At 41.1% G+C, this 15,426-nt stretch overlaps 1 protein-coding gene across 22 annotated transcripts in view; it reads left to right on the top strand.

The window, feature by feature from the left end:
* Positions 1-15,426, top strand: part of DOCK9 (dedicator of cytokinesis 9) — a 322,440-nt gene that overhangs the window by 171,121 nt on the left and 135,893 nt on the right. For all 22 annotated transcript variants that reach the window (XM_037896327.2, XM_037896254.2, XM_037896349.2 and 19 more), the window contains exons 16-23: positions 31-110; positions 192-379; positions 508-573; positions 7,462-7,554; positions 8,134-8,257; positions 8,689-8,810; positions 11,137-11,223; positions 12,185-12,274. In XM_037896327.2, coding sequence (XP_037752255.1) covers positions 31-110; positions 192-379; positions 508-573; positions 7,462-7,554; positions 8,134-8,257; positions 8,689-8,810; positions 11,137-11,223; positions 12,185-12,274 — 850 coding nt within the window. The remainder of the gene's footprint in view (positions 1-30; positions 111-191; positions 380-507; positions 574-7,461; positions 7,555-8,133; positions 8,258-8,688; positions 8,811-11,136; positions 11,224-12,184; positions 12,275-15,426) is intronic.

Genomic DNA, 15,426 nt, shown 5'->3' with positions numbered 1-15,426 from the left:
ACCTGACTTTTTTGTTGTTTCTCTTTACAGACCTGAAAAGTTGGCCAAGCTGCCAGTTATTCTAGGAAATCTAGACATAACAATTGATAATGTCTCTCCAGATTTTTCTAGTAAGTATTGATAAGCATTATTAAATAGTTGAATAAGCTTTTTTACTTCAAATTTTTTTATTGTTTTTAATATATTTTCAGATTATGTTAACTCATCATACATTCCCATGAAACAGTTTGAAAACAGTACCAAGACAGTAGTAACGTTTGAAGTAGAAGAATTTGTTCCCTGTATTCCAAAACATTCTCAGCCTTTCACCATCTACAACAATCATCTTTATGTTTATCCAAAGCACTTGAAATATGACAGTCAAAAGTCATTTGCAAAGGTGAGTGTAAGGAAAATACTGAACTCTTGTTGTGCGCTGCAGCTCTATTCAGATATTAATGACCAAATATATATTCTGTTTCTATGATGATGGTTCTGAATAAATTTTTTTTTTATATATTGTTTTAGGCTAGAAATATTGCCGTGTGCATTGAGTTCAAAGATTCGGATGAAGAAGATTCTCTGCCTTTAAAGGTTTGTCTGAGATTTTGATATCTAATTGAAGAAAAACATTAAGGTTTACTGGTTTAGAGGTAACACATTATTGGCCTACACAAGGATTAGAGTTGGGATCTTTGTTCTTCCTTCTCTGTGGCAGTTGGATTATCCTGGAGATGACTTGCTCATCTCTGAAAGATAATGAGCAGAGCCACTAACCCCTGCTATTGGCCAGTCTTGGTGAAAATATTCCCACTGGTCTTTTTATTTGATTAGGGGTCTAGATTATATGATTAGGGGTCTAGAGCACATGACTTATGAGGAGAGGCTGAGGGAGCTGGGATTGTTTAGTCTGCAGAAGAGAAGAATGAGGGGGGATTTGATAGCTGCTTTCAACTACCTGAAAGGGGGTTCCAAAGAGGATGGCTCTAGACTGGTCTCAATGGTAGCAGATGACAGAACGAGGAGTAATGGTCTCAAGTTGCAATGGGGGAGGTTTAGATTGGATATTAGGAAAAACTTTTTCACTAAGAGGGTGGTGAAACACTGGAATGCGTTACCTAGGGAGGTGGTAGAATCTCCTTCCTTACAGGTTTTTAAGGTCAGGCTTGACAAAGCCCTGGCTGGGATGATTTAACTGGGACTTGGTCCTGCTTTGAGCAGGGGGTTGGACTAGATGACCTTCTGGGGTCCCTTCCAACCCTGATATTCTATGATTCTATGATTCTATTTCTATCCTCACCCGAATGAAGCTTCCACAGAAGAAGGGCCTGTTGTGGTGTGGGGTGATTTGCTTCTACACAAGAGGGAAAGCTTTAGAACACTGACTGACTCAAGTGCATTTGGCTTCCTGACTGACTGACTGCCACAGTGGAATGGGGAGAAAGTTGCCTGAGAGAGCCTAATACTGGTTTTGAGGTGTTAGGCAGGGCTAAAAGTGAATGATGATTGCTACGGTTCCATAAAGGGGAAAAAATTATAATCCTGCCTTAACTGCTTCTCACTAACAATAGGCTTTCTCGATGGGGATTTCACTCTATATTTTAAATAATTTAGCAGTACATATTTTGATGTACAATAAACTGTAGTAATAAAACATTGTTTCTGTTGTTAAATAAAATGGGAAAGCAGCTATGTACAATTCCAGAAATTCTTTAGACCTAAATTTTCAAAACTGACTAAAGAATTTGGGTGTCTGTTTTTGAGGCCCCAACTTAAGATGCCCTTAGGAGACCTGATTTTCAGAAAGTGTAGTGCACCTGTCATCTGAAAATCAAGGTGACTAAAAGTTGAGCATCAAGAAATTTAGGCACCCAAAACCACTAGTTCCTTTTTAAAATTTAGGCCTTAAAATGTGGTTCTTAAAATGTCTCCAACACAGACCCTCTCTTCAGGGCCCAACACAAATACCACCTCCAGAGAATCCTACTTGAAAAGTAAGGAAAAGAAGCATCATTCTGGCACTGAAGAGATGTGAGGGAAGAGAAAAAGAAGCACATTCTTTCCTCCTGATCAGCTCCCCAGGACAGGTCCTTTCTATGGTGACTGTGCTGGAGCAGCAGCATCAATAGCTCTTGGTACCAGAGCTGCCAGTGCAGGTGTAGTCACTGTGGATCTCAAAAGGGTTCACTTCACTGGAAATCCCTAGGACCTTTTCCCCATCTACATGCTTCAGCAGTAGGCTGCAGTCTAAATAATAACTACCTAACTGCATATTTCTCCTCATCTTGTCTGGTACCATCACCCAATCCTCCCCATAGGGTCACCTCACTAGAGGATTGGTACAGGGACACCCTTAGTGCCATTTGGGGTGGATTTGAGAGGCATGCTGATCTCAGCACCTGGGAGACTCCAAGGGGTTTGGCCCCTGCAGCGTTCCCACAGATACCAGGTCTTTGGAGGGAACTTTATACAAGGTCCTCTCCAGTTAATAATATGAGATTATATTCAAGAGTGTAGTCAGGTCCTTACTGAATCTGAAATACCCAAGCTATCTGAACCTCGTGCTGTGGGAGATGCCCCATCAGTCCTGCCATTCGTGTTCACAACATTGTCACAGCCTTCTGCACCAATCTCAGAACTGAGAAAGCTGATCCCGCACCAACACTCTCTCCTGCCTCCACCTGACATGCCCCTCACCAGTGGCTGATGTGCAGGTTGATTTGGACCCACTTGATGAAGTCCCCTAGATGGTGGAATATCCCTTATTGGGGACACAAACAATGCTACAACTCTCCTTCTGATCGTATGGACTCCTCTGCTATAGCTCCACCTGATGGACTACAAACAGTTCCAGGAGTGTCTCAGGAGGAAGGGAAATAGTGTCCAGCTACATACAGAGACAACAGTGGCAGAGTCTCCTCATCCCCTTTTTTATATCCTCCAAGTCTGAATGCAAGTTAATGTCTCTTACCCAGGGCTTACACCTCCAGTCTTCTCTGGCAGTCTACAGGAAAATACACAAGATGTATCCTGTTGCATCTGATGTTTCCATTTCTTGAAAAGTCACCCAACCCCAAACTCCCTAGTTGTTTTAGTTTTGAACCTCCCATTCCATTTCTACCAAAAGAGAGGGTAGCAGGCTGGGATGCCTTTGGATGTAAGACCTAGTAGTCAGGTTCTCTTTGCATGAAAGTTTCCAAGTGTGGTGGCCAAGTACCATTATGCCCTCCAGGTTGCCATTAACCGCATGTTGGAAGCTCTACAAGAGAAGTAAAAGCAAGCAGTGAGATCTGGTCACAGAGGGTCGCATTGTGTTGATGCACTGTTAGGACAGCCTATGACAACTCAATGCCTGTTTCAGAGCCATGGGGCAGGAACTTCCCTACATAGGTATTCCTGGATACATTCATTGGGGATCACTTTGGAGGCACAGAGTAAGATCAAGGACCTTCTGTTTGAAGGGCAAGGCCTTTTTCGTAAAAAAGTAGATTAATTATTCAAAAGGATGAAAGTTGCCAGGGCTAGAGCTCGGTCCCTTGGCCTCATTCAACCCTTGTTCCTCTTAGGAAACCACCAGCATATCCCTCCTTCAGATATCAAAGTCAGGGAGTGGCCACATCCCAGAGCTTCCCCCCCGAGCCTCAAACTTGACCCCCCTTTTAAAGGAAACAGAAACAAAAAAGGCAAATGTCTCTTTACAGTCCACCTTCTCTGTCACCAAAAAGCAGATTTAATGGTGCAGGTGAGAGCAGAGTTAGGCCTGGGCTACACTGGGGGAGGGGGGGATTCAAACTAAGATACGCAACTTCAGCTATGCTATTCGCGAAGCTGAAGTATCTTAGTTCGATTTACCTGGCCATCCTCACGGCGGCGAGTCGACCGTGGCAGCTTCCTCGTCGACTCCGCTTACTCCTCCTGCCGAGGTGGAGTACAGGCATTGATTCGGGGATCGATTTATCGCGTCTAGACGAGACGCGATAAATCGATCCCCGATAGATGGATCACTGTCCGCCGATCCGGCAGGTAGTGAAGATGTACACCTTAGTCTTCGAGTCCTCTTCCTTCCATCCCCTCCTTTTGAGTTCTGTCTGTCCTATTTTAACAATGCCTTGTGCATGACTACTTGCAATTACTGGGTTTTAGAGAACATTCACGACAGATACACCATCCAGTTTTCTACCAGCTGACCTTCCCTGAACCTCTTCAGGGACACTTCTCAAAAGGAAGTCCTGTGGGATGAAGTAGACTCCCTCTTCTCAAAAGGAGCCATAGAGGAAGTCCTTCTGTGAACATCAGGGGAAGGGCTTCTATTCTAGGTATTTCCTGGTTCCAGAGTCCTTGTGTACACTACAGAGTTTTGTCAATGCAAGTTACGCTGGCATATAGCCACCTCTGTAATTAAACCGCTGTTGCATGTCCACACTATACTCTTTGTGTTGGTGGAGAACATCCACAATAGCAGCTCTTGCATTGACACACAGAGCAGTGCGCTGAGTATCAATCCCACTGTGCAACGGGCTGCAGGGTGCTTTGAGAAGTGTCTACAATGCCTCATGGGGCAGGTACAGCATCACATGATGAAGCTTTCTAAATCCCATCGTTCCATGGGCATCCTAAGGATTGCCAGCTGCTTTTCAACTGCACTGGTAACCTGCAACCCAGTCATCTCTGTTAGAAAGCATGGATCCTGCACTGCTGTTCAGTATTGTGCTGTGTGTTGTGAACACAAGTCTATAAGAGGAGCTCTGGGGCTATTTGGCTGAGGGATGCCTTGAAGGAACATACTAACACTGAGCCACAGTAATGTGTGTTGCTGTAGCGTGCTGTAGCCTGTCATTGTTTGCACTGTGCTGTGACCCTTGAAATGATTGCTCCGTGTGTCTAAAAAGTAACATATTTTAAATCACGTTTTAAAGTTAGCGCTTGGTAAGATGACCAAACTGACATTGCTGAGCACTAACATGAGAAGCCCACAGAAATGTGGGGAGACGGCAGCGTGTGTGTGTGTGTGTGTGAGAGTGATTGTTGGGTAAGTGTGTGTGTTGGGGAAGAGTGAGTGTGTCTGCATGCTGTCTCTAAGTTCAGACAGTAGCTGGAAGCAACCAATCCCAAGGCAGAAGCTGGTGCACAGGCAGCTGTTGTCCCCGTCCACCCCATCCCAGCTCAGCAAAGACCAGTACACTGGCAGGGGAGGGGGACACATTGACATCAACCTCCATCTCGCTCCCTGGCTCTGTACAGCACAGCATGAGTCTCCCACCCCCCGCTCCCCAGCAGCAGCACGCTCTGTCTGCCACTGCAGTCCTAGTGCCTGGGAGAGCAGGATCCTGTGTTAATGTTCTGATTCCATGATTCACTCTGAGTTTTCCCACTCCCTCCCCTGTAGTCCAGGCAGGAGTGTGCTTGCTGCCCAGAGCTGCATGCTCAGCTGGGCAGTAGCTGTGTGAGCTCTGCATGCTGAGGAATTTCAACACTTTCTGGAGCTTTGAAAGGGGAGGGGTGCATGCTGTGTAGCTGGATGCAGGGCAGCAGAGTTCAAAACAGATCTGGTCATGGTGGGCGTTGTGTAGGATACCTCCTGGAGGCCAGTTTCGAGGAACAGTGTTTACACTGACACTTTGTCAATCTAACTTTTCTGCAAAAAGCTCTGTGCCTCTAGTTGAGGTCATTTTATTTTGTTGGCAAAACAGGAGAGTTTTTTTGGCAGGAGGAGCATGGTAGTGTGTACAATTCCGCTGTTTTGTCGGCAAAAGCTGCCTTTTGATAACAAAACTATATAGTGTAGACAAAGCCTAAGACAGTAAATGGTCTCAGACTGTGTCTGAATCTCAGAAACCTGAACGGATACATCAAGACTCTCAGTCTAAAATGCTTTCCCTGGGATCCAACCATTCCCTCCTCTCAAGGAGACTGGGTATCTGAGTCTCACTTGATGGATGCTTATTTACACATGACCATCAGAAAAAAGCACTTCAGATACCTGAGTTTCAGCATTGGAAACGAACATTTCAATACACGATACTCCTTTTTCAGCTTGTACATAGCTCTAAAGGTCTTCACAATGTGCCTGGCTGTGGTAGCTGCCCACTTAAGATGCCAGGGGACACGTCTTTATCTATATGACTAGGTACATTGTGGCCTCCATTACTGTACTATTTAGGCACCTCACAATCTTATAATTATTTATCCTCATAATGTCCCCCTGAGGTAGGGAAAGAGTATTATCCCCATTTTAAAGATATGGAACTGAGGCAGACTAAGTGACTTGCCCAAGGTCACACAAGAAGTCTGTGGTGAAAATGATAATTGAATCCAGATCTCCAAGTCTCAGGCTAGGATACTTACTACTGGGCCAGCCATTCTCCCTCTCTAATAAGAGACAAATCACAACAGGAAATGCCAGAATCAAAACATGCAGTCCGTTCAGCACCAAAGGTCTGCAGTTAAACTGGGAAAAGTCTACTCTATCTCCTTTTCAAGGAATCGTGTTTACTGGACAGTGGTGGATTTAGTCCAAGCAAAGGAGAGGAGAGATTCCTCGGCATCTAGAAAGCACCAGCCTAAAGAGCCTACCTGAATCAACCTACAAAGTTATTCCTTAAGCTAATGGGTGTCATGGCAATTATGACATGTGACACACTATATATATGCCTGCCTACATATGACACCGCTGCAAAATTGGCTGGTTCAGTAATTAATTAGCCACCTCCATACTCAGGAACTGGGGACATTCAGTCTCTTGAGAGAAAACACAAAATGCTAGCTATACTACACAAGAGCAGTATACATCTCAAGTTCAGGAACTCTCATTAGTCTCTCTAAAAAGTGCACCTGGCTGCTATCTCAGCACATTACCAGTCAGAACAGGGAAAAAACAATACTTTCTTCTACAGTAGCCAGATTCCTAAAAGAACTCAGTAAAGCTTTTACCCCAGTGAGAGAACCACCTCATTATTGGGATTTAAATGTGGTGCTCTGGCCTTCCATCTGCCCATCAACAAGGGACACCAAATCCCATAAGTGTGAATGCACAGAGATACTCTTGAAGAACAGCAGTTACTGGTAAAGTGGTCTCTTTTTAGCTGAGCCTAATCTTTGAGCAAATGAACATTTCTTTGCTTTCCATTCTTCATGTTTTAAATTTCTCCAATTTGTTTTTAAAATATTCAATTTTAATATAGTTGTTCAAGCTTATTTTAATACAGTGCACTTGTCCACAACCCACAGTCCAAAGAATATTAATGCAAGATTAATTTTTTTAACACTTTGAGTTTTAGCTCAGTATCCATCGTATTTCCCAATAGCAAAAAGAGGCTAAAACTTGATTAAAATGTGTCATGAGCTATAAAAAATTGCATTGCAAAACATTATTTTTAAAGGAGATATGTAAGAAAAAATAAAATACTTTATACTCTTGACAGCAAGGAGGAATATAAGCTGAGAATGACAAAGGACCGTTTTTTCCCCTCTCCTGATTCTTAGTGTATCTATGGTAGACCAGGTGGACCAGTGTTTACAAGAAATGCATTTGCCAATGTTTTACATCACCACCAAAACCCAGAGTTTTATGATGAGGTAAGCAATTCTAATTGAGACTTCACTTTTACTGGCTTTCAGTATGTATTTTTACAAGTTTCACAGATTGCAAAACAGACTAATGTGGAGACAGTGTGCCCACTTGCTGGGAGGGGTAAAGTGTATTATGTATTTAATTTCTCAACTTCAGAAGTTTCTTTATAACTTTTTATTTAATTTAAATTGAACTAAAGCTCTAATTGTAATTGAAAATACAGCGTTGTCTGTAGTATTATTAATTATGCTTATTGCTTCATTCACTTTTACATTATGAAAATTAAACTAAACTTTTTTGGTCCTTGATTTATTTATTTTCATGCTGGCTTTGCAAAAACATTAAAATCAGACCCTGTCATTATCTTTCAAACTATTACTTCTACATAATTAATGTAAACCCTACACATTGTATGACTGCATTCTTAAATCTTTTTTCAAATCTAATTGAAACCAAGTGTTGTACTCAGGTCAGAGTGGACAACTGCATGCTTGTTGTTCATGAACTAGTATGATGTGCCTCTGCATGTCTGAATACTTTTTCTTCACAAAAATCACTGAAGCTGATGTTTATCTGCCTTTCAGATTAAAATAGAATTGCCCACACAGCTACATGGAAAACATCATTTGTTTTTCACATTCTACCATGTCAGCTGTGATAATTCAAGCAAAGGCAGTACCAAGAAGAAAGATGTAATTGAAACACAAGGTTTGGCTTGTTGACCCTTTTTACTTTTAAGAATGGTTTAGCAGATTTCAAAAAGTATATTTAGCTGGTATACTGGATACTTGTTGCATTGATGCAGGTAATTCTGAAATATAAATTATAGTGGAAAAATAGATTTGCCACGTGAAATATTTATCTTTAATTTCAATTTTTTTTAAGAATTATGAATTTCAGTGTCAAGCAAATTAAAATGTTACAGTTTTTTACCTGAAGGTAACAATATATTGGTTTTTTTTTTAACATTTTTAGCTTTGTTTATAGTCTGTTCAACAAGTTGGGTCTTTGTAAACCAGAAATCATGTAACCATGTATATGTTATACATAGAGAGGAGTCCACTGAAGCTCTCATATAGGCCTTTAATTAAAAAATACGTAATATATGTAAAATATTAATTCCATTTTATTTCTTGTAGTTGGCTATTCTTGGCTTCCACTATTAAAAGATGGGAGAGTAGTGACAAATGAGCAGCACATTCCTGTGTCAGCTAATCTTCCATCAGGCTATCTTAGCTATCAGGAACTTGGGATTGGCAAGGTACAGTACCTAGATAGGTGTATACGTATATTTTTTTTCTTTGTGTTTCACAAAAGAGAATACAAGAAATAAAATGGGCTTATGCTCAGTTCTAAGCTTTGTAAGAATTTTAAGTAGCTATTTTCCAGTTAAAACATTTGTTTTATGACTCTTCCAAGATATAGATTGTGTGACATAGAATGTATTGCAGAGGAGATGTAACTGTTGTGGAGTCCTAAAATAAATAAATTAGAGAAATCATATGAGCAAATCCTGTCATTTTGCTTCAGAAGGACTTGAGTCAATCTGCACCCAAATAGATTTTTATGTAATCGAGTGTTTTTTTCTATTATCCCTTGTGTGTTGTGTCTGAGAAGCTTTTAAATATTGTGATGGGGGTTTTTTTGTAATAGTGAAAAACTGGATGTTGTCTGTGCAGAGAAAAATAGACTAATAACAAAAATTTAAAAAACATTTGTGCAAGCAGTTATTCTGTACTGATTCCTGCTCCTGGTATAAGGAATATTCCCTATATACCAAATCTGTTCTTTCTCTCTTGATACACTGAAAGGTCCTCCATTTGTTTCAAAATCCAGTGGTAAAATTGTTGCCATTTGCTTAGTTTTCTGTAGTATATGTAACTTAAAAATAAACTATCATAATTTTTATTATGACCATAGTTTGAGGCTTTTTATATAGAGCCTCTTTAGTGGCTGCGTGTTTGCTAGGAATATGCATTTGTGTAGCAGAATAATATTAGGGAAGGTAGTAAGCATTTCAAGAGTATTTCAGTTGCACCCAAAATATTCTCTTGGAGTTTTATAATCTAGAATAGACGGACCAAGACACTCTTTAATATTGGTGTGTGTTCAGCAAGTGATGCAAATGTTCAGTTGCGGTTGCTCCACACACATATGAACTGGGAATATATGTGCGTCCTTAAGTTGATGATTTGTTGGCCAAGATTTTATTCAGGTAAGAGAGTGCCTAACTGATGGTCCCTGCATACTAATTCCAAGGTCTGGCCACTTCATCTCATCCAATGAAAAACTTCCCAATTATAGCGTGACATACTTTAAATTAAATTTAAATATACAAGAAGGCTTTGCAAATTCATCTGAAGTTCTTTTCTTAACTTTTATTAGAATGTCACCTTATCCATGCACTTCTCTTTCAATAAACCTCTCACCCAAGAAAAGCCCTTGTTCCACAAACTGAATCTTGGAGCTGCTAAAATCCTACCTGCCAGCATTGTCAAAACAAAATCTGTAGATTATAACTTTACATAAAGTCATAAAAAGATGCCAATGTAGAAGGGTCAGGGGGAGATATGCAGAAAGTAAAAGGGAAATTAATTGAAGGGGGAATGAGGCAAGCGGGGGGAGGCCAGAACTCAACTTAGAAGAGGGAATTAATTGGGAGAGTTGCTTCTCCACCTTCTCTGTGTCCAGTCCTCCGCACCACCACCTTTTCACTCTCTAACTTCCCCCCCATCTCCTTGCTTTTCATAATCCAGCCATGCCTATCCCCCCCTCCCCTTAATTTTAGGGAAGCACTTAGCTCTTCACCCTCTCCTCCCAAGTCTTAGCATCCGGAGGACTAGAACGTCTAGATGCAGGGTCAGGGATACTAGAACAGTTTGTATAGTGGGGGTGCTGAGAGCCATTGAACCAAATTGTAAATCCTTTATATGATGGAAACCACTTCAAGCCAGGGGATGTGGCAGCATTCCTAGCATGCCTAGTTCTAGCACCTATGCACAGGGCAAGCAGGAAACAACAGATCCCCAACAGGATCTCACTTTAGAGAGCTGAGTACTGCTCTGACATTCCCAAATGAGAGGGAAGGGGAATACTGACTGCCACACATTCTAAGACACCAGTTTATCTTAGTGCAAGCAGCAGCTCTGATTGACTGTCCTTCTCAAGAACAGCCAATCAAATGAGGATTTCCTGTAGTCCAGAAGATTTCCCCTACACTTAAAGGAGAGTCAGAAAACCCATATCTTACAAGAAAAATCCACTGTTAGCCTATTTAACCCATAAAGTTCATCCACCTGCAAGTTTTTCATGTGATGCCAATACAATGGGACAGTTTGTCTTTAAAAAGAACCATTTCTAATTGAGTAACTACATACATACTTCATAATGATTTTTAGTGGCATTGCCTTTCAATTATTTATTATTAATGAGATTTATTCATTGCACAATTTTACTTTATATGTACAAGTTTACAGTTTAGAGGACAGTCTGAAATGTGCACATATATGGTATGCAAACCACTGTCCTGTTGTTTTGGGTTAGTATGCTGACATAATATATTATTTTTCCTCTTTGTGCGCAAACAGCATTCTGGTCCTGAAATTAAATGGGTAGATGGAGGCAAACCATTGTTAAAAATTTCTACGCATCTAGTTTCTACTGTATACACACAGGTAAGTTTAAAACCAGGACAAATATTTTATGATTAAGGTGTCTTTGTAGCATGAACACAATATATAAAGGAGATTTTCAAACACACAAAAGATACAAAAGAAACACACAAAAGGCTGCCAACTCCCTTTTTGTGCCTCTGAAAATCTCCCCCATAGTTAATATATAAAACGTACTGTATGCTGCAGCGAATTTTAAAATGATTATCAAATACAAGGCCTTTTGTGTAAGTCATCAGTTCACATTTGAGTCCAGCCCCATTTTTAACCAAAGTGAAAAGTGCCAGTCTCAATCCAATTCCAGTTGTTCACATTAAAACCATTACAGTGTTAACTGACATGCTTGTTGTCAGTGTAAGTAGAGAGCTAAAGCATTGAATGGTCATGAAGAGTGATCTACCCTCTGACAGCTAAAAGTGGTTTTTAGGTCAGCTCGAGATTTAAAGCGTGTCAGTGTGAGAAAGCTGCATGGACAATACCTTTACTGTATTGATCTGAAGATAAATATGATTTTAGTCTCAGCTACTCACTTGGCATCTTTGACAAGTACTAAAAACATTTACTTAAAATTTAAAAACAAAACTGTAGTTAGTTTTGCACTGCTGGATGTGGCTGTCTTCACATATAGTTGTATCTGCAGATTACTATATTTTGGATTAGTATTTTGGGTTCTGTACTGATAGAATCAAATACAGGACTTAGACAATACATGCTTATTACTGTTAATCAGGGCAATTGTAGTAACATTTTTCTCCATGTCAATTATTTTTAAGGAAATATACATGCTATTTTTGTGAAATGATTTTTCAGTAATGGATCCATTTAATGCGGTTGAAGTTTTTGGCTGTTTGTTATACACCTATTTTATATTGGCATTTGGAAGTGCATTGCTTTGTTCCTCTTTTGATTATGGAATTAAACTTCAGTTATTGCTGATTAACTTTGGTTCTCTTGTTTTTGGTAGGACCAGCACTTACACAATTTTTTTGAGTACTGTCAGAAAACGGAGTCTGGAGCCCAGGCCTTAGGAACTGATCTTGTAAAGTATCTTAAGGTACAAAACAGCAGTGATGTAACAGATTTAATAAAATTGGGAAGTGGGGGAGAGGGGGAAAGGACTGGTCATATCAATTGAGGGTGGGGCTGCAAATCAGGATGTAATAATGATGGAGTTTGGCTAGGTTTAGCCCCCAGTCACCTCAACCACCTTCTCTCAAGATTGATATAGCTTGAACAAAAAAGTAAGGTTCCCACAGGAATGTTAATTTAGCCAAATTGGCCAGAATTTTAAAATAGCTGCTGAAGGCCAAGCACCTAAATCTATTTATTTTCGTAAGTACATGCAGCTCTTGTTGACTTAATTGTGGGTAGTTAGCCCCTCAGAAAATCAAGCCACTTTTTAAGAGGCTGAAATATGGATTTAGGGACCAAACTTTATGTATCTGCATCTTGGCCAATGTGACTACATTAAGGTTAACAAAACATCAGCTTCAACATGTTGCCTTTGGAAACCAGAAAAATAATATTGTGGTTAAGGCACAGGACTTGGAGTCCAGAGACCTAGTACTATTCCTGGGTTTTCCATCAATTTTCTGTGTGACTTGTACAAGTCACCTTAATCTCCTTAAAAAGAATGAGGAGTACTTGTGGCACCTTAGAGACTAACAAATTTATTTGAGCATAAGCTTTCGTGGGCTAAAACATACCTCATCGGATGTATGCAGTGGAAAATACAGTAGGAAAATATATACACACCCCCACACACACAGAACATGAAAAGATGGGTGTTGCCATACACACTATAATGAGAGTGATCAATTATAAGGTATTCACCTTAATTGATCGCTCTCATTATAGTGTGTATGGCAACACCTATTTTTTCATCTTCTGTGTGTGTGGGGGTGTATATATCTTCCTACTGTATTTTCCACTGCATGCATCCGATGAGGTAGGTTTTAGCCCACGAAAGCTTATGCTCAAATAAATGTGTTAGTCTTTAAGGTGCCACAAGTACTCCTCGTTCTTTTTGCTGATACGGACTAACACGACCACCATTCTGAAACTTAATCTCCTTGTGCCTCACAGAGGATGACTGTCTGCATCACAGGAATGTAGTAAGGCTAAATTAATGGATGTTTGTAAGGTATTTATCATCTATTACTTTACTGTCTCAAAGCTGCAACTGAGATTAGGTCTTCATTGTGCCTGGGCACTGTGCATACACGCAGTAAGACATTATCCCTGTTTTAAAGAATTTACAGTCTAAATAAGCAAGGCATAGAAAGGCTGGAAGAAAGTACACAGTATTATCTTCGTTTTAAATATGGAGCTGAGACACAGAGATGATGTGACTTGCCCAAGGTCAAGCAGAAAGTCTGGAAAAGCTGAGAATTGAAGCCAGCTCTTTTGTGTCCCAGTGTAGTGCATTAACCACAAAACCATCCTTCTTTCCTGACATTATTTTGAAATCATCAAATGTCAAGTGCCAAATAAATACACAGCAGTATTATTATATTTAATATAGAGAGCTTCCAATTTTCAGTTTTAATCAATAACCACCAATAAAACCTCCCGATACAAAATAAATGAAATGGATGTTTATCCAGTAAACACTGGGGGGGAACCAGAGTTTCTTGTATCTAAAGGTTTGTCTACGTGGAGCAGTAATGCGTACTACAGGGATGTGATTTCTGAATCCCAGTAACGTGTATGCATTAACTCAGTGATACTCAGACTGTGCCTCTTAAGCCGCAAGAGGCTCTTTAATGTGTCTCCTGTGGTTCTTTGCAGCACATGTTATTAAAACTCGGTGTGATGTAATTACTAATCAGTCTAAGTTATTACCCTATCAGGATGCTTTTACCATGTTATTAACCAATTGTAGTTGATAAAATAATAATACTTGGTCAGTCATTTTGATGTGAAAATTATATAGATTTTTCTTGTCATACTATTTAAATATGAATATATAGCACTATAGTAAATGAAACAATGAACTCACACTACTGTGGCTCTTTTGGGTAATGCTGATTGCTAATTTGGCTCCTGAACCACTGAGGTCTGAGTATCACTGCATTGACTGGTCCATGCAGACCCTGCTGGTGTGCACTAAAGGTTCCCTAGTGCACTTTATCATAGTTTATTGCACCCAATGCAACATGCATGATTACCTGCCCTATGGGCAGGTGGCATATGTGTGCATTCAGTACAAGGAGCTCCTGGCCTTCAGAGACCGAGTACGGGCTTTTGAAACCAGGGTGGCTGAACTGGAGGAGCTAAGGGAGACAGAGGTACATAGATGAGACTTTCTGGGACACAGTAGAACGGTCCCATCCCCAGTCTGACAGCCTCTGTGCTGCTGAGGAGGATGAAAGCTTCAGGTGAGGAGAACACCCACCCGGAGCAGAGGGAAACGATCCCATAGTTGGGACCCTGCTTCCAGATGATGATGTGGTATCCTCTTGCACTGAGGATACCTCTCCGGGGGAGAGAACTTATTAGGAAGAGACAGGTAATAGTTGTGAGCGATTCAGTCATTAGAAACATAGATAGCTGGGTTTACGATGACCGGGAGAACCGCATGGTGACTTGCCTGCCTGGTGCGGAGGTTGCAGATCTCTCCAGACATCTAGATAGACTTACGTGTAGTGCAGGAGAGGAGCTGGTGGTCGTGGTACATGTAGGTACCAATGACATAGGGAAGGAGAGGAGAGAGGTCCTGGAGGTCAAATGTAGGCTGCTAGGTAAGAGATTGAAGTTCAGGACCTTCATGGTATCATTCCCTAAAATCCTTCCAGTTCCACGCACAGGGCCAGTTAGGCTGAACTGCGGGGTCTCGCATGGATGAGACGATGGTATATGGGGGAGGGGTTTAGATTTATTAGAAATTGGGAAAGGGGGAGTCTATACAAGGTAATCGGCTGGTGGGCCACGAGAGATTTTGCTAATATTGACTGTCCACAGGCACGGCCCCACGCGGTTCACCGTTCCTGGCCAATGGGAGCTGTGGGAAGTGGCGGCCAGCACGACCCCGCAGCCCGCGGCGTCCCACAGCTCCCATTGTCCAGGAACGGCAAACTGAGGCCACTGGGAGCTGCGGGGGGCCATGCCTGCAGGTGGTCAATGTAAACACAATGTCTTGTGGCCCCCCAACAGCTTACCCTGATGCACCGCATGCCAAAGGTTGCCAATCCCTGCTCTATGTCC

Source organism: Chelonia mydas, chromosome 1 (assembly GCF_015237465.2).
Source record: "Chelonia mydas isolate rCheMyd1 chromosome 1, rCheMyd1.pri.v2, whole genome shotgun sequence".
In the NCBI taxonomy this organism is placed as follows: domain Eukaryota; kingdom Metazoa; phylum Chordata; order Testudines; family Cheloniidae; genus Chelonia; species Chelonia mydas.
This window is presented reverse-complemented; position numbering and strand designations above follow the sequence as displayed.